This window comes from Sorex araneus, chromosome 10 (genome assembly GCF_027595985.1).
Source record: "Sorex araneus isolate mSorAra2 chromosome 10, mSorAra2.pri, whole genome shotgun sequence".
Taxonomy (NCBI): domain Eukaryota; kingdom Metazoa; phylum Chordata; class Mammalia; order Eulipotyphla; family Soricidae; genus Sorex; species Sorex araneus.
Genome location: NC_073311.1, coordinates 45,314,515 through 45,335,094, shown reverse-complemented (window position 1 = coordinate 45,335,094; position 20,580 = coordinate 45,314,515). Strand labels below are relative to the sequence as shown.

The following is a 20,580-nucleotide window of genomic DNA, read 5'->3' as shown; positions in this document are numbered from 1 at the left end:
ACTCTGGCCCCAGTTTTTGTGCTTCTGAGGAAGGTGTAAGCGCATCTTGTTACCAGCACATTCCTGTCTTTCCCTGAACCCCTGGGACTGATTCCCACTGAGCACGTGCAGGTCAATGGAATCTTCCAGCCCACTCTTCCAAGACAAAAGCCGCACTGAACGGCCCCGGGATCTGAGATCTAGGCTCTTTGGCCCCTCATGTGCTACATGTATGTTCCTGTCATATATGTTGCTGCAGGGTCCTTGTGGTATTTTGACTCGAGTCTCTTGAGCTGACCTCAGCTTCATCCCAGTTGACGTTCTTGCTTCGGGTAGAGGGGAGGGGTCTCGGCAGATGGTGCCTTCCCTGGGTCTGTCTCGGTGACCACACTCTCAACAACTTTCCTGGCATCCTAGCCACAGGCACAGAGGACAGAAGTAGCCAGTGGTGTTGGGAAGATGGGGCCAGTGGGACACAGGGGTCAGAGACAAAGGTCAGGGGGTCTGTTGTCCAGTGCCCCCAGACCGTGTGGTCGTCTGCAGAAGCCTTGGGGAGAACAGGCTGGCCTAAGCTTCCTGCACCCACCCGTGGGGTGAGCGCACCCTTTCCTTTCCTCGTCTCACCTCAACGGTCTTGTGATTGCTTTACAGCGTGAACCCGCCCCGTCGGCTGGCACCTCTCAACGCCAGACATAACCCCCGGAAGAAGCAGCCATTCGGAGAAGAATTTCCATCCGTGGCCCGGCGATCCAAGTGCCCAGAGAGGGAGCCACTGCGGCCGTGCCCGCGGGCAAGCCACTGTGTGCTCAGTGGCATGACATCCTGGTGCCAGTGCCCGAGCCAGCGGCCATGAGCCAGCTGACAGTCGGGGCTCCCGGCGAGGAGGCCCGCTCCCTCCTGCAGGCCCAGAAGCCCATCCGGCCGTACATCTGCTCGGCTCCCAAAGAGTTCCAGGAGGAGAGAGACTTCCTGGCCGGCCACATCTTCCCGCAGCTCAACGAGTGCTGCCATGCCCGGGGCACCTATTTCAAAGCTGTGGACCTGCGGTGGGCCGAGCTGGCGGCCCCCGAGCCCCAGAGCCCCGGCCGCTTCCGACAGCACTGGTGTCTCAGCTCCCAGCACCTCAAGCTCTGCCTGGACTATGTGAACCACTGCTTCCCCTTCTTCATCGCCTTGCTGGGCCACACCTACGGGGACTTCCAGGACGACTACTCGCCCTTCATGTTCTCCAAGGCCACCGACTTGTCGGGCCTGTCCGTCATCGAACGAAACCTCTACGTGGCTGGCCAGAACGGCTACCCCTGGGTCCTGGACAGCCCCGACTGCAGCCTGGTGGAGTACGAGATCATGCAGGCCGCGTTTCTCAGGCAGTCGGAGTTTCAGTACTTCTACTTCCGGGCCGGGAGCGCCTGGCTGGGGCCCTCAAAGCAGGAGGAGGAGAAGGAGGAGGCAGTGATGTCAGCGGCCCTGATGATGGAAGAAGAGGAGAAAATAAGGATCGGGAAGCTCAAGAGCAAGATCATCAACAGGGGCCTTCCCGTCAGATACTACAAAAATCTCTCTGAGTTGGGCGAGCTGGTCCTGGCGGACTGGTTGGTCGTGATAGAAAAACTCTACCCGGCCTCTCTGCGGAATGAAAATATAGGTTAGTACGTTCGTCGAGAGAGCCAAGCCTCTGGGGTGAGCTTAGTCATGCTTGGTTAAAAGGCTAGGGGCCAGAAAGATGGCACGGGAGGTAAGGCGCGTGCCCGGCAGGCGGCCACTTGGGTTGTGGCTTAGAGATCTCAGCCACGGGTCCCACATACCTGGGTTCCTCTGTAGGTTCCTTCATGTGTGAGGCTCGTCCGAGCATGTGGAGAATGACCTTGAGCATGGCTGTGGCTGGGTTCTGGAGGTTTTTGGCTGCCAGGGCTTTGCTTGGGCCGGACCCGTGGCTGAAATCTCCAAGCCTGCTCAAGTCTGCTTGGATCGGGACTGGGCCTCCTCCACCCAGATCCTGCATTTTCCAGTAGCTTGGCAGTCACACCCACAAACTGCCCCCCCCAGAGCCATTTAATCTCATCAATGGCCAAGATCCAGAGACTATAAACCAAAGCTCCCAGGAGAGAGTGACGCAGAACCTCCTGCCCCCATGCCAGGCCTTGGATATTAGTCTCTCTCTTTTTTTAATATATCCCACAAGTTAGTGCAGTCATTCTATTGCTGTCCCTCTCCTCCTGACCCATTTCATTCAGCATGATACTCTCCACATCCATCCATTTAAAAGCAAATTCCATGACTTCATTTTTCCTAACAGCTGCATAGTATTCCATTGTGTAGATGTACCATAGTTTCTTTATCCAGTTGTCTGTTCTAGGGCATTTGGGTTTCCAGATCCTGGCTATTATGAATAGTGCTGCAATGAACATAGAATGCAGATAGTGTTTCTGCTGAACGTTTTGGGGGCCCCAGGATATATTCCCGGAAGTGGTATTGCAGGAGTAATTTCTGAGTGCAGAGGCAAGAGTAAACCCTGAATATTGCCGGGTGTAGACCCCAAATGAAAACAAAAATGAAACAAAGAATGTTTGTTTGAATTAGAAGGTTTTGATGTTTGAATTAGGAAGTTCAGATTGGATATATTCTTTAAAAAAAACAAAGGTTCTGTGTTACTTTTATTTTGGACTCTCTGATGACATCCTTTGGAGTTTTGAAAATAGCAGCAGAACTAACATTTCTCAGTGAGGTAGTAACAGGCCATTTGAGCAGCTGAAGCTTATTCTCAGCCACCAATGAGTTATCGATTCCACTCTTGACCTTTAAAACACTTCTGAGGACCTTTGAGATGGCTGAGATTAGTGGATGAAGTTCAAGGTTTGTTCAGGGGCCGGAGTGATAGCACAGTGGGTAGGCCGTTTGCCTTGTACTCGGCCGACCCAGATTCAATTCCCAGCATCCCATATGGTCCCCTGAGCACCGCCAGGGGTAATTCCTGAGTGCAGAGTCAGGAGTAACCCCTGTGCATTGCTGAGTGTGACACAAAAAGCCAAAAACTAAAAAAAAGATTTGTTCAAAAGACCCATTGTATGGTGGGGGCTCATCCTCAATTCTAAAATCTGAAAATGACCTTGCCAGACTGTAGGATCTCCATGTCAATTCTGTCCCTAACTGGACCAAAGCTCAGCCCAGTTAATTAGAGATACAGGCGAGTGTTATGGAACCCGCCAGGTTACCTCCCTGGTTTTCCTTTTCCTATGTAGCACCCCCACCCCTGTCCTTGTTCCCCACCCCACTACTCCTGTTCTCTCTCCCTCCTCCCTCTCTCCTTCTTCCACCATCTCCCATATCTCTCTTCTTCCCTCCTTCCCTCTCTCCCTCCCTCCCTCTCTCCCTCTCCCCACCCTCTCTCCCTCTCCCCCCCTCTCTCTCACACACCCACACCCACACACACACCCTGGAGAATATTGATGTCTCCATAAATAGGAGGGCATTTTGACATGACAGCACACTCAACCTTAAATTAGGCAATGACCTCAAAATCATGGCAGGTTGAAAGTGGAAAGCATCTCAGCTGAGCCTGTTGATGGTTCTGCTACTTATTTTACCAAAGAGTTTAAAGGACCTGCCCAAAGGCAGGGTTTGTGAGTGGCTGAAATGTGTGTGATTGAAACTGTGACAACTGCAGGTCGACGATGTTGAAACTCATCTTTTCTCACCACAAAGATTACAAGCATGACCTTGAACGCTTCTATCACCAAGAATTTATTGAGAAGTGCAAGCAAGTGTTTGTGGTGTCCAAGGAGTCGAGCCGGACGTTTGATATTTTGGAAAAATTTGCCTTAAGCAGCACGGGACTTGATGATCAGAGTCCCACAGAGGATGCCAGCTTAGAGTCGCTCCTCAGGTAAGAGGTCACCAAATGCTCCACCTGCCCACCAGCTTCCCTCGAAGCCTGACTTCAGTAAAAGTGGGGAGGACGGGGTTGCCCTCCCCACCTCAGTGCTCCCCCAGCCGGCAAGAGATGCCCCCTCTCGTGCCCACCTCACATTAGCATTTCCTTCGAAGGTATCACTCTGCATTGGCAAAATTTCCCTGGTGATTCCATTTACTCTCTTGCAGTCTCTCTAAGAAGGGGCTTGCCTACATTTTCCCTCCCCTAGGTCAAATCTCGTCTAAGTAGTTCCTGATAACGATGGAATGACTGAGAAGAAATTAAATCAGGGAATACCAAAAAGACATTTGAGGGGCTGGAGCAATAGCACAGCGGGTAGGACGTTTGCCTTGCACGCAGCTGACCCGGGTTCAATTCCCAGCATCCCATATGGTCCCCTGAGTACTGCCAGGAGTGATTCCTGAGTGCAGAGCCAGGAGTAACCCCTGTGCATTGCCAGGTGTGACGCAAAAAAAAAAAAAAAAAAAAGACATTTGAAGAGTGCAGTGCACGGGGCTCAGGGCAATCAGGGCAATGCTTAGTGCTTACTCCTGGCTCTGTGTTCAGGGGTCAGTGGCGGTGTTCGGGGACCATCTAAGGTGTCCGGCTGGCTGCATAGAAGGCAGCACCCTAATCCGTGTACTGTGTCTGTCTGTCCTTCAGCTCATTATTAATTATATTAAGATATTCAGTGAATGCTTAGTAAATGTCCACAATGAGTCACATAATTATTTGTATGTCTGTGTCAGAAATCTAGGTCTCTCTTTTTATCAAATATTAGCCCGGCAAGCTACCGAGAATATTGAACCCGCATGGCAGAGCCTGGCAAGCTACCCGTGGCGTATTGGATATGCCAAAAACAGTAACAATAAGTCTCACAATGAGAGATGTTACTGGTGCCCACTCGAACAAATCGATGAGCAACGGGATGACAGTGGCAGTGACATTTTATTTATGTATTTATATTGGTTTGGGGGCCACATCCAGTAATGCCTAGGGTCTACTCCTGGTTCTGCACTCAGGGATCATTCCTGGAGGGGCTGGGGGACCATATATGGTGCCGAGGATTAAACCCTGGCTGTCCCCATGCAAGGCAGATGCTTTCTCCTTGCGCTCTCTCCAGCCCTGTCTGAGCACCCTCGTTGTCTCATCTCTTGTCCTGTCTGCCTCAGTGCCCCTCCCCTGCCTTTTCCTACCCTGCCTGGTGATCTGTTCTGTTGACTCCTAGGAGGCATGAAGAGACTGAGGTGTGAAATTAAGGTTGTGTTGGTTTCATTCCCAGCCTCATCCCTAGGAAGGGGTGGGTCTTGGGACAGGTTTCATTCTTCTCTCTTAAGCTCCCACTTCATGCCACAGATCACATTTATTTTGTGAGGGTTTTTTTTTTTATTCTGCTGCTTTTTGGGTCACATCCAGCAATGCTCAGAGGTTACTCCTGGCTCTGCACTCAGTAATTACTCCTGGAGGTGCTCGGGGGACCTTATGGGATACTGGGGCTCAAACCCAGGTTGGCTGTGTGTAAGGCAAATGCCCTACCCACTGTACTATCACTCCAGCCCAGCCCTTGTGAGATTCTTGTGCTTTAAAAATCAACCCTGGGGGACTGGAGTGATAGCACAGCGGGTAGGGCATTTGCCTTGCACTCGGCCGACCCGGGTTTGATTCCCAGCATCCCATATGGTCCCCTGAGCACTGCCAGGGGTGATTCCTGAGTGCAGAACCAGGAGTAGCCCTTGTGCATTGCTGAGAGTGACCCAAAAAGCAAAAAAAAAAAATCAACCCTGGGACTGGAGTGATAGCACAGCAGGTAGGGTGTTTGACTTGCATGCGGCTGACCCAGGTTCGATTCCCAGCATCCCATATGGTCCCCTGAGCACCGCCAGGGGTAATTCCTGAGTGCAGAGCCAGGAGTGACCCCTGTGCATTGCCAGGTGTGACCCCAAAAAAGAAAAAAAAATCAAACCTCCGTGGCTGAGAAGGCCAGGCTGCTCTTCGGCATTGGCTCCAAACTCAGGGACAGAGCCAGCAGCTTTCTTAAGGTTCTGGGAATGCCAGGAGCAAATCATTGGTCAGAGCAACGTGCTGCATCAGGATTTTTCAGACCACAAGCATTTAAAACCTATAGGTTGTGTGCTAAAAATTGTGTAGGTTTGAATAGGCAATTCTTTAGAGAGAGGAGGTTATTGATTGAGGGGGTGGGCGTGGGAGGGATGTGATAGAAGGAAGAGCTCCTAATGGGTCTGTCGCTTCTCTGGGGAGCCCTGAAAATACAGAGGAATTGATGTCAGTGACAACCTTGTGAATATGGGGAGAAAAAAAAATCACTGAATGGCTCACTTCCTCCTGGTGAGGTTCGGGGTAACGTGGATTAGTGTCACTCAGGTTAAGTAGGGGTGAGAAATTCGATGCATTTCAGTGCAATGAAATCACTGCAGTTGGGCCCAATTGAAAACACAGCCATTAAACAAGTCCTTTGAGTCTGCGGTTTGCTTTGCTGTTTGGAAACAATATTCTGTAAGTTCCTGAAGAATGTGTGTGGAGGCAGAGGGGTTCCTTAAGTTGCAGAGCTTTGTCTTGATCATGGCCTCTCCAGCGAGAGCGAGACTCTCTGGAGTGATAGAGTGAATTGTCCTCCTCCTCCTGAAAGCCGGGACGGCAGTGTCTTCATTGTCTGCTCCCGAGAAGTCATGAACCAGACAGGTGTATTGCCACGTGCTGTTCCTTTAGGGATTTGGCCTTCTAGGTGCCAGGAAGTGTTCCAGGCACAGAGGATGCAACGGTGAACAAAAGGGAGCAGGGTAGGGGGAGAAGGAGGTAGAGAGAGAACAAAAGGGAATGCCCTGCCACAGAGGTGGGGTGGGGTGGGGGGATGGGATGAGGGAGTGGGAGGGATACTGGGATCATCATGGTGGAGAATGGGCACTGGTGAAGGGATGGCAACTCGAGCATTGTATGAGTGAAACACAAGCACGAAAAGTTGTAAGTCTGTAACTGTGTCTCACGGTTATTCAAGGATATAAATAAATAAATAAATAAATAAATAAATAAATAAATAAATAAATAAATAAATAAATAAAGGGAACACAGGAGCAATCGTACAGTGGGTAGGGCATTTGCCTTGTATGCGGCCGACCTGGGTTCGATTCCCAGCATCCCATATGGTCCCCCAAGCACTGGCAGGAGTAATTCCTGAGCACGGAGCCAGGAATAATCCCTGTACTTGCCCGGTGTGACACAAAAAGAAAAAAAAAGGGGGGGAACACAGATCCCTGCCTCTGACTTGGAGGAGGAGAGGGGCCACGGGCTTCAGAGATAAGGAGAATAGAGGCACCTTCTTGCCTTTGGGGTTGGGGAGTGAATGGGAATCTGGAAAAGGAGTTAGTAGGTCAGGTCTGGCGAGGAAAGGGACAATGCGAAGGGGGTCGAAGGTTCCACCTCAGCATAGAGAGGGTAGAGGTCAGGTGGGGAGGCTGCAGGCTGGGGGGAGTCACAGTACAGGGGAGGAGCTGGGGGAGGATGGGGGGAGGGCCAAGCGCGCCTCCTGGTCACCTGGGTCCTCCCGAGGACGGGAGTTTTTCCTGCCTGTGAGCAAAGACGAGGCAGGATGGACAAAGGGCAAAGGTGGGCGTGGAGATGCCACTGTCCAGCTTTGATGTTGAAACGCAACAGGACAGTGTCAGGATCCTGCTCTGGGTTTTGTTGGTTGTTTGTTTTGTTTTTGTTTTGGGGCGACCCCTGGAGAGTGTTAGGGGCTCCTGCTGGCTCTGCATTCAGGATTCACTCCTAGTAGGGCTTGTGGGGGGAGATATTGGATTCCTTAGGTCAAAGCCAATGGGTTGGGGCTGGAGCGATAGCACAGCGGGTAGGTCGTTTGCCTTGCACACAGCCAACTCAGGTTCGATTCCCAGCATCCCATATGGTCTCCCAAGCACCGGCAGGAGTAATTCCTGAGTGCAGAGCCAGGAGTAACCCCCGAGCACCACTGGCTGTAACCCAAAAAGCAAAGCAAAGCAAAGCAAAACAAAACAAAACAAAACAAAACAAAAAAAACCCACAAACCAAACCCAGGTGGGTTGCATGCAAGGCAAGTGCCCTGTCCTTTGTGCTGTCACCCCGGCCCCATGACCCTGTCTGGTTCCATGCTCCGTTTTCATGGCCTTTCAGGCTTTTTGGCTTTGCAGAACCTGAATGTCAGGTTTGTTTTCTGTCATTCTGTGATTTGTCATCAGGGACCATGTCAGTCAGGGCCTCCACTACTCAGTAAACACGGCCAGGGACTGCTCGCGGGGACCTCCAGGCATCACAGACACACACGTGCCCCCCACACACCTGTTTGAAGAGCGGGCCCACCCCGGGGCCTGGCAGCTTGGCTCATCCAGAAGCTGTTCACTTAGAAAAATAATCAGGGCTCGGGTCCGAGCGAGAGCTTGATGTGCTTTCCTCGCACCAGGGTGCTGGGGTTGAGATCCCCTGAGCACCGGGCCAGGTGTGGCCCCAAGCCCATAAGAAAGCAACAGCACAGCAGGAAACCAAACAGGGCCAGAGAGAAGGTGAAGCACTGGAGTAAGTGCTCTGCGTGTGCTGAGCTTCGGTAGGGCATCGCCCCCTGAGTACTGCCAGGAGCAGCCTTGGGGTACCGAGCTGGGAGTAGCCCCTGAGCACCACGGGACATAGCCCTTCCCCCCAATTAAACTTAAAAACAATGGGACACAGAGATGTGACAGTAGGTAGGGCATTGGCCTTGCACGCAGCTGACCCGGGTTTGGTCCCCAACATCCCATATGGTTCCCCCAAGCTCCCCCAGGAGTAATTCCTGAGTGCAGAGCCAGGAGTAACCCCTGGGTATTGCAAGGCATGGCCCAGAAAGCCAAAGAACAAAACAGAAACAAAGAAAAAACAATGAAACATGTTATTTTTATATATTTGGTATTGAATCACCAAGAGAGAGGCAGTTACAAAGCTGTTCGTGATTGGGTTTCAGTCATAGGATGCTCTAATACCTATCCCTTCACCAGTGTACACTTCCCATCGCTAATGTCCCCGTTTTCCCTCCCCTCCCCTGCCCCCGGTCTTCCACTATATGGCAGGCACTTCTCTCTCTTTCTCTCTCTGTCTCTGTCTCTCTGTCTCTGTCTGTCTTCTCTGGGAATGATGGTTTGCGGTACAGGTACTGACAGGTTATCACGTATGTCCCTTTTAACAATGGGACATGTTCTATTAAGCTCATGTCACTTGAACTAAATCACGTTTCTGTAGCACAAACCTAAAACATCCTGGAGGAGCTGCTACCTCGAGTCCGTGAGCCATTTGGATTATGTTCACTGCAGTGAACATGATTACATAATTATGTGCACTTCAGGACACTAAGAATGTCCTGAAGATGGGTGTCCCTGAAGATGGGTGCCCCCTCTCCCATCCCTCCCCCACCAGCAGAAGAGTGCTTCGGAGTTTTATTCTTTCCTAATGTGATGTCACAGCATGCACACATGTACATAGAAACACAGACAGACAGACAGACAGACAGACACACACACACACACACACACACACACACACACACACACCCCGAGTGTTTAAAGCTGGGAACATGCAGAGCCCTGTCCCTGACTTTCTTTTTGGTGGGGGGGCTCGGCGACCATCTGAGGTCCCAGGGATTTAGCCTGGCCAGGCTGCGTGCGAGGCAAGCACCCCCCGCCTCCTCCCCTGCCCCTCTCCCTGGCCCACATCACTGAGTCTTGTTTTCCTCAGAAATAAATCTAAGGAGGAACATGAAGAATTATATTTAGAAAGGAAAAGAAACGCACAAACCCCGCAGGGCCTGAGGAGTTCATTTTAAGAGAGAGAAGAGACGCGGGGATGGGGGAGAGGATCTAAAAATACCACCGACGGCCTTTGGTCCTGGCGTTTTAAGCGCGTTTTGGCCTCCCCGGCCCCCTTTGCCTCCCTAGACGGGCAAGGACACGTGGAATGCCAAGGCCCTGACCACACGTGGCCACTTCGATGACCAGAAGCTGTGACCTCAACAGGTGGGAGTGATGCCGATGAGGAGACCCTGTCAGGGGGTGGGACCCTGAGCTGCCGCTCCCTCAGCGGTCACTTGAGGCTGACCCGAGCTTGCCCGCTCGGGCTGTGACAAAGCGAGAGACCTCGCGAGGAGCCTGCCCGGGACGGCAGATTTACAAACACTGTAAATTGGGCCCTGGCGGCGCCCTGCCGGACACTTGGTTTATACACTGGGAACGTTTCTCCCCCGGCTTCATTTCTCTGTGTCCTGTCTCATAGCCCACGACCTCCCCCGTCCCTTTAGCTACGGGCCGGGCCGGAGCCGTGCAGGGTGCAGGCCAGTGCCGGCGGCCAGGCCCTGCAGGGCCAGGGCAGGGAGCTCTGTAAGGCCTTTGAGCCCTTGGCTTCACCCTGGCTTCATCGGACACAGTCACGCAGGTGCTGTGCAGAGTCTCTCTCCTCTCCCCATTGCACTAAGGACGCGGCTAAAATCCAGAGGGCAGAAGGCCTCGTGTGTCGCCAGCCCAGTCCAGAGCCGAGAGAGGAGAACCCCGCCTCTCTCTCTCCCTTTTCGGCGCCAGGGACCCAGACCCAGGGCCTCTCGCGTGTGCCGCGGGCCTCCTGCCTCCAGGCTGCGTCTTGGCCTGGGTCTCCACATCTCTCCGGGACAGAAGTACACAGGAAACAGCGCCCTGCTTGCTTTTTGTAAATAGTGTCGAGCTCAAGGCATCGTTTCTGCACTGTGGCTACGAGAAGCACCTTGGAATTATTTTCATTTTGAGGCGGCCCTGAGGAAGAAGTATATGGAATTTTCCTGAAATTTCAAACACAGACCTTTAAGTTTCTACACCTTGAGAAAAGTGGAATGGGGTGCAGGGGGGGGGGAATAATTTACACTGGAGTGACGTTGTGGTGAAGCAAAGTGGTGGTCTTTTGAGGGGCTGGTCATTTGAGCATCCTGGCTAACCAGAGACTAAAGTTGAGTCAGGGAGGGATAACAGAATGGTCTCTCATTTGTGGAATATAAGCAGAGTAAGGGACTGACATGGCCACGGGTAACAGACCTTGAGAGTCGGCCGGCAGAGCTGGTGTGCTGGGGGGTGGGGGGTGGAGGGGAGGGGTGCAAGCAGGGTGCTGGCCTTCTGGTGGTGAGTGTGGAGATGGATCATTGCTCGCCTGAAATTATTATTTAAAAAAAAATTTTAACTGACAAAATTTTACACCTAATTCTACTTTTATTCTAGTTTATGTACATTTGATTCATTTAAATTTTTTCTATATTGTAATTTTATTTTTATTAGTTTGTTCACAATAATTTATTGCATTCAATATTCCAACACCAATCCCACCACCGTTATACCTTGCCCACCACCATTATTTCGAATTTTCCCAACCGCCACCCAAGCCTGCCCCTATAGCAGGCCCTAAATAATTCACTTTGTATTGCTTGCTATGAATAATTCTCTAAAAATGATCAAAAACAATTCCTTAGAAGAAAGTGTGTGAAGATTGTTGTATCTCATCCTGGAGCTATTGAGATTGTATAAGAGATTATACAATCCTTGTATAAGAGATTACTGACATGCTGTTACAGGCTGAGCCTTGTGTGCTAATTTTTTTTTTTTTTTGCTTTTTGGGTCACACCCAGCGATGCTCAAGGGTTACTCCTGGCTCCGCACTCAGGAATTACTCCTGGCAGTGCTTGGGGGACCATATGGGATGCCGGGGATTGAACTCGGGTCGACCGCGTGCAAGGCAAACGCCCTACCCGCTGTGCTATCGCTCCGGCCCCGTGTGCTAATATTTTTTAAATTGAGATTGATTGCCCTCTACCTCGAAACCTACCCAATGTGTACTACTCCTGGTACCTCAGGGCTACCAGTATGACATGTTGCATGACCGCAAATGCAGCCACACACTCCAGGAATTCTAAACTTTTTTTTTTTTTTTTGCTTTTTGGGTCACACCTGGCAATGCACAGGGGTTACTCCTGGCTCTGCACTCAGGAATTACCCTGGCTGTGCTCAGGGGACCATATGGGATGCTGGGATTTGAACCCGGGTCGGCCGCGTGCAAGGCAAACGCCCTACCCGCTGTGCTATCTCTCCAGCCCCTGGAATTCTAAACTTTTAAATAAGATGATATAGCTGGAGTTAACTGGATGGGGACTTTTGGGTCTGAGGCATCTCCTCAGCTTGCTGATCTCTTCTGAGATTTATTTGTGAGTCTCTGGATCATGGCCAGTTAAGGAGCTTACATGGCACCAGAGGCAGTTCGTGGGTGTGACTGCCAGGCTCCTGGAAGAAACGGGAAATGGGGGGAGGTTGTCCATCCTTGACCTTGTGAGAGTCTGGAGATCTCAGTCACAGAACCTGCATACCTGCTGAAACTGTTATTAACTGCATGTAAATCATAGTGCCTACGTGAAAATTGGGGAGAAAAACACCAAATGCAAAAATAACCAAAAAATGAAGACTGCATTTATACTTTGGAAATCTGGGGTGGGACTGTAGCGCCTCAGAGGCAAACTTCAAGATGCCACTTGCTTGCATGTGGCCTGACCTGGTTTAGATCCCCAGCACCCATATGGTCCCCTGAGCCCCACCAGCAGTGATCCTTGAGTGCAGATCTTGGCTGTGCTTGGGGGACCATATGGGATGCTGGGGATTGAACCCGGGCCGGCCCTATGCAAGGCCAAATGCCCTACCCTCCATACTATGACTCTGGCCCCTAAGGGCCACCTTATCAGGAGAGGCTGGAGTCATAAATGGGGTTGTGGAGTTTTCAGCTCACCAGGTGAGATCACCTTTGCTCAATAAGATTTCCCTCCAGAGGCCCAAGATTTTTTTTTTATTTTTTTTAAATGTGTCAAGTGAATTTCTTTTTAAATTTATTCTTTTATTGAATCACCATGTGGAAAGTTACAAAGCTTTCAGGTTTAAGTCTCAGTTATACAATGCTCGAACACCCATCCCTTCACCAGCGCACATATTCCACCACCAAGAATCACAGTATAGGGGCTGGAGCAATAGCACAGCAGGTAGGGCATTTGCCTTGCATGCGGCTGACCCGGGTTCGATTCCCAGCATCACATATGGTCCCCTGAGCACATATGGTGCACTGATCACCACCAGGAGTGACTCCTGAGTGCAGAGCCAGGAGTAACCCCTGTGCATCGCCAGGTGTGACCCAAAAAGCAAAAAACAAAAAAAGAATCACAGTATACCTCCCCCCACCCCCCACCTCCCCAGCCCCCCACCCCGCCTGTGTAACTGATAAATTTCACTTTACTTTCACTTTACTTTGATTACATTCAATATTTCAACAAAATATTGAAATATTGAATATTTCAATAAAAACACTATTACTGTTTGGAGTTTCTCCCCCCCTAAAGTCGGACCTGCTGAAAAGGAAGCATTTGATAATTTGTTTTCCATTGCTGAGAATGAAGAGATATGAAGTCGAACGGCCGCACTAGCGGCAGAGGCCCAGGATTTAGCTCAGTGGCAGGGGGCTGGCCTGTGTAGGTCAGACCCTGGGGGTCCATCCCTGACATTGCAACTCCCAAGATTTCCCATGAGGCCAGCGAGCTTACTCTCCGGGCCGGAGAGCCCCAGTTCAGACATCCTGGCACTGCCTGGCTCATTGAGTACCACCAGGACTGACCCGTTCTCTCCCCAGCACAGTGCTGGCAGACTGCCCTGAGCATCAGTGGGGTGTGACCCTCCCCCCCCCCCAAAAAAAAAGGCAAGCCAGCAAAATGATTTGTCTTGGAGCACGCAAGATAGTTGAGAGGGCCGGAGTGCTTGTCTTACATGCTGGAAGCCAGGGTTTGACCCCCACCTCCTCACTCCCCACCCTCACACATGCTCGCTGGGTGTATGGCCCCAGCACGCACACACACACAAGGGTTTTCCTAGCCAACAGCCTCGGCTACATTTTATGCCTTTTTTTTTTCCCCAGAATAAGTACCTTCCCAACCTACAAGTCCATCTTGCTCCTGTCCGGGGAACGAGGCTGCGGCAAGTCCACCCTGATTGCCAGCTGGGTGAATGATTTCAGGAGCAAGTACCCGGACATGTTGCTTGTGCCCCATTTCGTGGGCAGCACCTGTGACAGCAGCGACCTCATGTCTGTCATACATTACTTCGTCACAGAACTGCAGTACGAGAACTACGGTAACTCGCAAATCTTCCCGTCCTGTAGAACTGCGTGCGAGGAAGGACTTCCTTTGGCTGTTTCCTTTTCTGATCTAAATCCATTACTGTGGGGCTGGAGCAATAGCACAGCGGGTAGGGCGTTTGCCTTGCATGTGGCCAACCCGAGTTCGAATCCCAGCATCCCATATGGTCCCCCGAGCACTGCCAGGAGTAATTCCTGAGTGCAGAGCCAGGAGTAACACCTGTGCATCACCGGGTGTGACCCAAAAAGAAACAAACAAAAAAAATCTATTACTGTGTCCCCTCCCCTCTATATTTTCTTCAGAATGAAAATTTCCTTCCGCTCTTCCTTCTATGCTTCTCTCCTCCCTCCTCTCCTTTCCTTCTGTGTTTTTTTTTTATGGGGGGGCAGGGGAGAGGGCAGAAGTTGGGCGCACCTTGCAAGGCTCAGGGGTTCGGGGCCTATTCCTGGCTCTGTGCTTGGGGATGACCCCTGGTGGTAGTGGGGAGTGAAGTCAGAGTTGGTGAGATTCGAACCTTATTCCCTAATGTTCTCTCCTTTTCTTAACCTCTTCTGCCTAATTTATTTTTTAAATTAAAAAAAAAAAGTTACATTCTGTAAAATGTGAGTGAGAGGATAGACGGTCCCTTCCGTGTACAGTAGCTGTGTGAGGAAGAAGTGAGGATTAAGTTGTGTGGGGATTGGAGGGGGGGCTAAGACTGGCAAAAACCAAAATGGGTCGGGGCTGGAGCGATAGCACAGTGGGGAGGGCATTTGCCTTGCACACGGCCAACCCGGGTTTGATTCCCAGCATCCCATAGGGTCCCCCAAGCACCGCCAGTGGTAATTCCTGAGTGCAGAGCCAGCAGTAACCCCTGTGCATCGCCAGGTATGACCCAAAAAAGAAAAAAAAATTGGGTGACACCTGGCCAGGGCTTACTCCTAGTTCTGCACTCAGGGATCACTCCTGGCAGGGCTCAGGGGACCCCATGGGAAGCTGGGGATTGAACCCTGGTCGGCTGCCTGCAGGGCAAACACCCTACGTACCCACGCTGTACTAGCCCTCCACACTCCTGGTGAATTTTGGTGGACGTTTCTCGTTTCTGAATGAGGGGCCCGATATTGGAGTTTCTGTGTGAGTGGGGAGGGGCTTGGGGGGGGGAATCTGTAGGCCTGAATTGTCTGTGGTTGCATTTCTCAGGGCGTGTTAAGTGGGAAAAGCTCAAGGCCACAGCGCAGATGGGACCTGCTTTCTAGGAAGGCGGCTGATCTGGCTGAGGCGGCTCCCAGAGGGCTGGGCTGTGGGCAGCGAGAGATCAGGTAGCACGAGTAATAAACTCGCAATTAGGACTGCGTTCCCAGGGCGAGCTGTCACTGTAATGAGCGTGTTGTTCGGCGCAGGAAGCTCTCGAACAAGCAGCTCTTTGGGCTGGTAGCTGTGAACACCTGCTGGAGCAGGCCGAGTCCCCCGACCCCGGCCACACTGCGTGAGCCCCGCTCCTGTGGAGGGGGGCCCGGGAGAGGGTCTCACGCTGTGGTCTTGGTGGGAGGAGAAAGCCATCTGTGCGCCCCAGTTCTCTTCTGTGAAACGGCGGGGTGGGGTGGGTGGGGAGGGGAGTCCCTTCCACGCATGGTAGCTGTGTGGGGACTCAGTGAGGATGAAGCTGGGTGAGGATGACGCTGAGTGTGGGCCAGCAGAGAGAGGACTCCAGGCCTGCGCACTGGCTTTGCACGCTGAAGGACCGGGTTCGATTCCTGGAACTGAGTGGTCCCCTGGGCACCGGCCCCCGCAGGGTTCTAAAGCCAAAACAAAAACAACAAAGTATTTTTAAAAATATATATATAAGGGGGCTGGAGCAATAGCACAGTGGGTAGGGTGTTTGCTTGGCACGAAGCCGACCCGGGTTCGATTCCCAGCGTCCCATATGGTCCCCTGAGCACCGCCAGAAGTAATTCCTGAGTGCAGAGCCAGGAATAACCCCTGTGCATTGCCGGGTGTGACCCAAAAAGAAAAAATATATATATATGTAAGTTTAGGGAGCTGAGGTGGTGGCTCACAGGGCAGGGACATTGGCTGTGCACTCGGGAGCCGAGGATGATCCGTCCCCAGCCCTTGCTCCCCTGGGTACCACTGGGTGTGTCTCCCCGAACGCACCCCCCCCCAAAAAAAAAAGACCTGTGAAAGTAGATGTAAACAGAGCTGGAGCAATAGCACAGCGGGTAGGGCGTTTGCCTTGCACACAACCGACCCGGGTTCAATTCCCAGCATCCCATATGGTTCTCCGAGCACTGCCAAGAGTGATTCCTGAGTGCAGAGCCAGGAGTAACCCCTGTGCATTGCCAAGTGTGACCCAAAAAGAAAAGAAAAAAAAACGTAGATGGAAACATGTGAGGTTGTAGAGAGGATCTCTTCAGGGGACCTGGCACACAGGGACCATTCTTTTGTCTTGGTTTGGTTTGGGGGGCCGCACCAGGCAGTACTCAGGGCTTACTCCAGGCTCTGCACCCAGGAATCACTCTAGGTGGGCTCCCGAGACCGTGTGGGAAGCTGGGAATCGAACCCACGGGCAAGGGGAGCGCCCTCCGCACTGTGCTGTCCGTTCTTCTGAAGCAGAGAGGAGGGGATGGCCGAGCTCCTACTCATCCCAGGCCTGGGACCCCCAGACTCCTACCTCCACCCCCCTTCTCAGTTCACTCAGCACCCAGCACTCTGGAAATTCACCTGCTTTCTGCAAGTGAACAAGAAGTCCCCCGCCCCGAACTCCTACCCCCTCAAGTTGTTCCAAAGGGGGCTGGAGCGATAGCACAGTGGGTAGGGCATTTGCCTTGCATGCAGCTGACCCAGGTTCAATTCCCAGCAACCCATATGGTTCCCCAAGCACCGCCAGGAGTAATTCCTGAGTGCAGAGCCAGGAGTAACCCCTGTGCATCACCAGGTGTGACCCAAAGGCAATAATAATAATAATAATAATAATAATAATAATTATAATAATAATGATGATGATGATGATGATGATGATGGAGCTGGAGCGATAGTACAGCAGGTAGGGCATTTGCCTTGCACATGGCCAACCCGGGTTTGATTCCCAGCATCCCATATGGTTCCCCGAGCACTGCCAGGAGTAATTCCTGAGTGTAGAGCCAGGAGTGACCCCTGTGCATCGTTGGGTATGACCCAAAAAGAAAACAACAGCAACAAAAAAAAAAAAACTCAAGTTTTTCCAAGAGGCTCCCGGTGTGGATTAGTGGGAGGGTTGGGGGGCAGGGGTATGGCATCGTCCCTCTAGGGAGCGCTGTGCGGGGGGGGTGGGGGGGGCAGAGTGGCCAGCTGTCAGGCACGCTGTGGGCCAGCAGCCCCGGAGGAAGCAGAGAAGGCCCCGGGGTGGGCAGGTGAGAGGCTGTTGGGCCCCACAGGTGAGGGGCTGCCCGAGGCAGCTTTGCAGGGAGCCCCGGCCACGGGCTCCCCCTCAGCAGCCGCGGGTCCTGCCCAGCTGTGAGCTTAGCAAGTAGCTGGGGTCCCCCCCCCCAGCAGGCTGCCCAAAGGCCCCTCGGGACCACTCACTTCTGCCACCGTCTCCCTGCTGCTAGCCAGGATAAAGGGATCTTGCCAGTGAGCACGCCTGAGGAGCACTGCCCTTGAGCACTCCAGGTGAGCACTGCCCATGAGCACTGCTGCGACCTGCCCCACTGGCCCTGCAGGGCTGACTGCTTGCGTGTCCGTGGCTTCCCCTGCCGCCCCCGCCCAGCGACACGTCGCGTGTTGTCGCTGCAGGTACGCTGCTGAAGACCGACATCTTTGACGAAGACGAAAGTGTCTTGCTCTTCTCACGTCTCATCGAGGCGTTCGTCGCTTCCATCAGCTCAAAGCCGTGCGTGCTTGTTCTCGACGGAGTGGAAGAGCTGATTGGCACCCACGGGATTTCAGGACAGAAGGCAAGCTGGTTTCGTTTATTCCCGGGGGAGGGGTGGAGAAGGGGCGGCAGTTTGGGCCGCCCCCAGGGGTGCTCCAGAGCTCTTCCTGGCTCTGTGCTCAGGAGTGGCCCCGGGCGGTGCTGGGGGACCGTAGGAGGTGCCGGGATGGGTGTGTCACCAGGAGTAGTAATTCGCATTTTCGGAGCACTGTTCCTATTCCCGTTTCTGTGATGAGCCTCACCCAGCCCGGGGCCCTGTATTCCACCTCTCTGGGTTCGGAAGCCGCCAACAGAGGAGGTTTCCGCTCCTCCTCCCTCCCGTGTCGTTCCCTCACTGGCCACAGGGGCCCACACTTGGTGGCGGGGCTCACACTGGCGACTCTCTATCTCAGCGTTCCTGTGCATTTTGGGGTGCAGCGCTTGTCTGGCACGGAGGGTACCAGAGTGCGTGCTCTGTGGGGTTCGGGGATCTGCAACGAGCACACTGACTGGATCACACTTAGGCATGTGGGGTTCTGTGAGGCGTGTGGAGTGTGTGTGTGAGTGTGTATGTGTGTGTATGTAGGGAGGGTGTGTGTCTGGGTGTGTATGGAGGGGCATGGGAGTATGTGTGTGTGGTGTATGGGGTGTGTGTGGGGTGGGGGTGGGGGTCTATATGTGTGGGGTATGTTGGAGGGGTTGTGTGTGTGGGGTGTGTATGTGGGTATGTGTTTGTGGTCTGAGGTGTGTGGGAGGTATATGTAGGGTGTGTGTGGGTATGTGTGGGCATAGATATATGGGGTGTGGATGTGTGGGGTATGTGGGGTGTGTGGGGTGTGTGTGGGGGTGTGGGGGGGTAATATGTGTGTGAGGTGTACATATATGGGGTGTGGGGGTGTGGTGTATGTGTGGTGGCGTATATGTGTGAGGTGTATATGGGGTGTGGGTGTGTGGGGTATGTGTGAGGTCTGTGTACGGGGTGTGTGTGGTGGGTGTGGGGTGTGTGTGGTGGGTGTGTGGTGGGTGTGGGGGGGAGGGTGTGTATGTGTGTGAGGTGTGTGTACGGGGTGTGTGTGGGTGTGGGGGGAGGGTCTGTATGTGTGTGAGGTGTGTGTACGGGGTGTGTGGTGGGTGCGGGGTGGGTGTGTGGGGGAGAGTGTGTATGTGTGTGATGCGTGTGTACAGGGTGTGGGTGTGTGTGAGTGGGTGTGGGGTATGTGTACGGGGTGTGGGTGCGTGGGGTGTGTATATGTGTGATGCGTGTGTATGGGGTGTGGGTGTGTGTGAGTGGGTGTGGGGTGTGTGTGTGGGAGGGTGTGTGTGTGTGTGAGGTGTGTGTACGGGGTGTGGGTGTGTGTGAGTGGGTGTGGGGTGTGTGCCCGGGATCAGACGTGCAGCCTTGCCTGCTCCTGGTTGAGAGCAGAGGCCTGAGCTAGCCGCGACCCCGGGGGAGTAGATTCTGTTCCTATTGGGGGGCCACCCCGGGGGGCTCAGCGGAGCCTGCGGGACGCGGGGCTGGAGCCCGGGCCAGCCTGGTGCCCGCGGACAGACACCCTCCCCGCACCCCTCCCTGCGCCCCTGGCTCGGGCGGCCGCGGGCCTCTGAGCTCCCCGCCCCCCCGCCCCAGGCCAAGGACTTCTCGTGGCTGCCGCACCCGCTGTCCCCGGGCTGCCGGCTGGTGCTGAGCAGCGTGTCCTCCAGCCTGTCCTGCAAGGCCCTGTGCGCGCGGCCCGACGTGCGCGTGCTGGAGCTGGGGAACCCCTGGCACGAGGACGCCCGCGCCGGCATCTTCCGGCAGCACTTCATCGCGCCCAACGACAACTACCCCTTCTGCCGCTACCGGCACATCCTCAAGAGGAGGCCCCACCTCAGCGCGCTGAAGCTGGCCGTGCTCAGCACCGAGCTCAACGAGTGCCGCGTGTACCGGGACGAGCTGCAGTGCCTGAAGGAGTTCCTGGACGCGGGCTCCACGCAGGAGCTCTGGGCGCTGGTGCTCAAGCGCTGGGCGCAGGACTACAGCTGGGCCGTGCCGCCCGCCGCCGAGAGGGCGGGCGCGGGGCCTGCGGGAGAAGGTGGGTTGGGGCCCACTCGGCACGGCCCTCCAGGGCCCCCGGGAGGCGGGCCGCAGGGCTGCGGGGGGCCGGGCTCCGATCCCCAGGCCTCGCGCGGGAAATCGGGTGGTTGTTGCTGCTGTGGTTGCTGTTGTTGTTTGGGGGCCCCACCCAGTGATGCTCAGGGTCTTTCCTGGCCCTGTGCTTAGGAGTGACCCCTGGCGGTGCTTATAAGCAGGTGTGTGTGTGTGTGTGTGTGTGTGTGCGCGCGCGCGCGCGCGCGGGCTGGGATGGGGACTCGAACCCGGGTCAGCAGCACACACAGCAGGTGCCTTCCCCCTGCTCTCTCTCTGGCCCAGGAAGCCGGCCTGGGAGGGGCCCCTGCAGCCGGGTGAGCAGCTGGCTCCGGGCGGGGTGCGGGCACGCGGCGGACTGCGTGCCACCCGGTGCCCCTGCCCACGTGTGCCCCTCGCCGGAGGGGGCCGTGGCGGGGGCTCACTCCGGGGTCTGCGCCCTGCCCCTGGGTGGGTGTGTGCCCAGGCCAGTGTCCTCGTGCCACGGTGTTGGGTGTTGTCGTGGGCGCCTG

General features: G+C 54.0%; 1 protein-coding gene across 1 annotated transcript in view; it reads left to right on the top strand.

The window, feature by feature from the left end:
- The first annotated feature begins 725 nt into the window (after nucleotides 1-725).
- LOC101541929 (putative tetratricopeptide repeat protein 41) overlaps nucleotides 726-20,580 on the top strand; it is a 58,745-nt gene continuing 38,890 nt past the window's right edge. Inside the window, exons 1-5 of the mRNA XM_055118522.1 lie at nucleotides 726-1,624; nucleotides 3,682-3,862; nucleotides 13,856-14,070; nucleotides 17,826-17,986; nucleotides 19,571-20,015. Coding sequence (XP_054974497.1) covers nucleotides 829-1,624; nucleotides 3,682-3,862; nucleotides 13,856-14,070; nucleotides 17,826-17,986; nucleotides 19,571-20,015 — 1,798 coding nt within the window. The 5' untranslated portion in view covers nucleotides 726-828. The remainder of the gene's footprint in view (nucleotides 1,625-3,681; nucleotides 3,863-13,855; nucleotides 14,071-17,825; nucleotides 17,987-19,570; nucleotides 20,016-20,580) is intronic.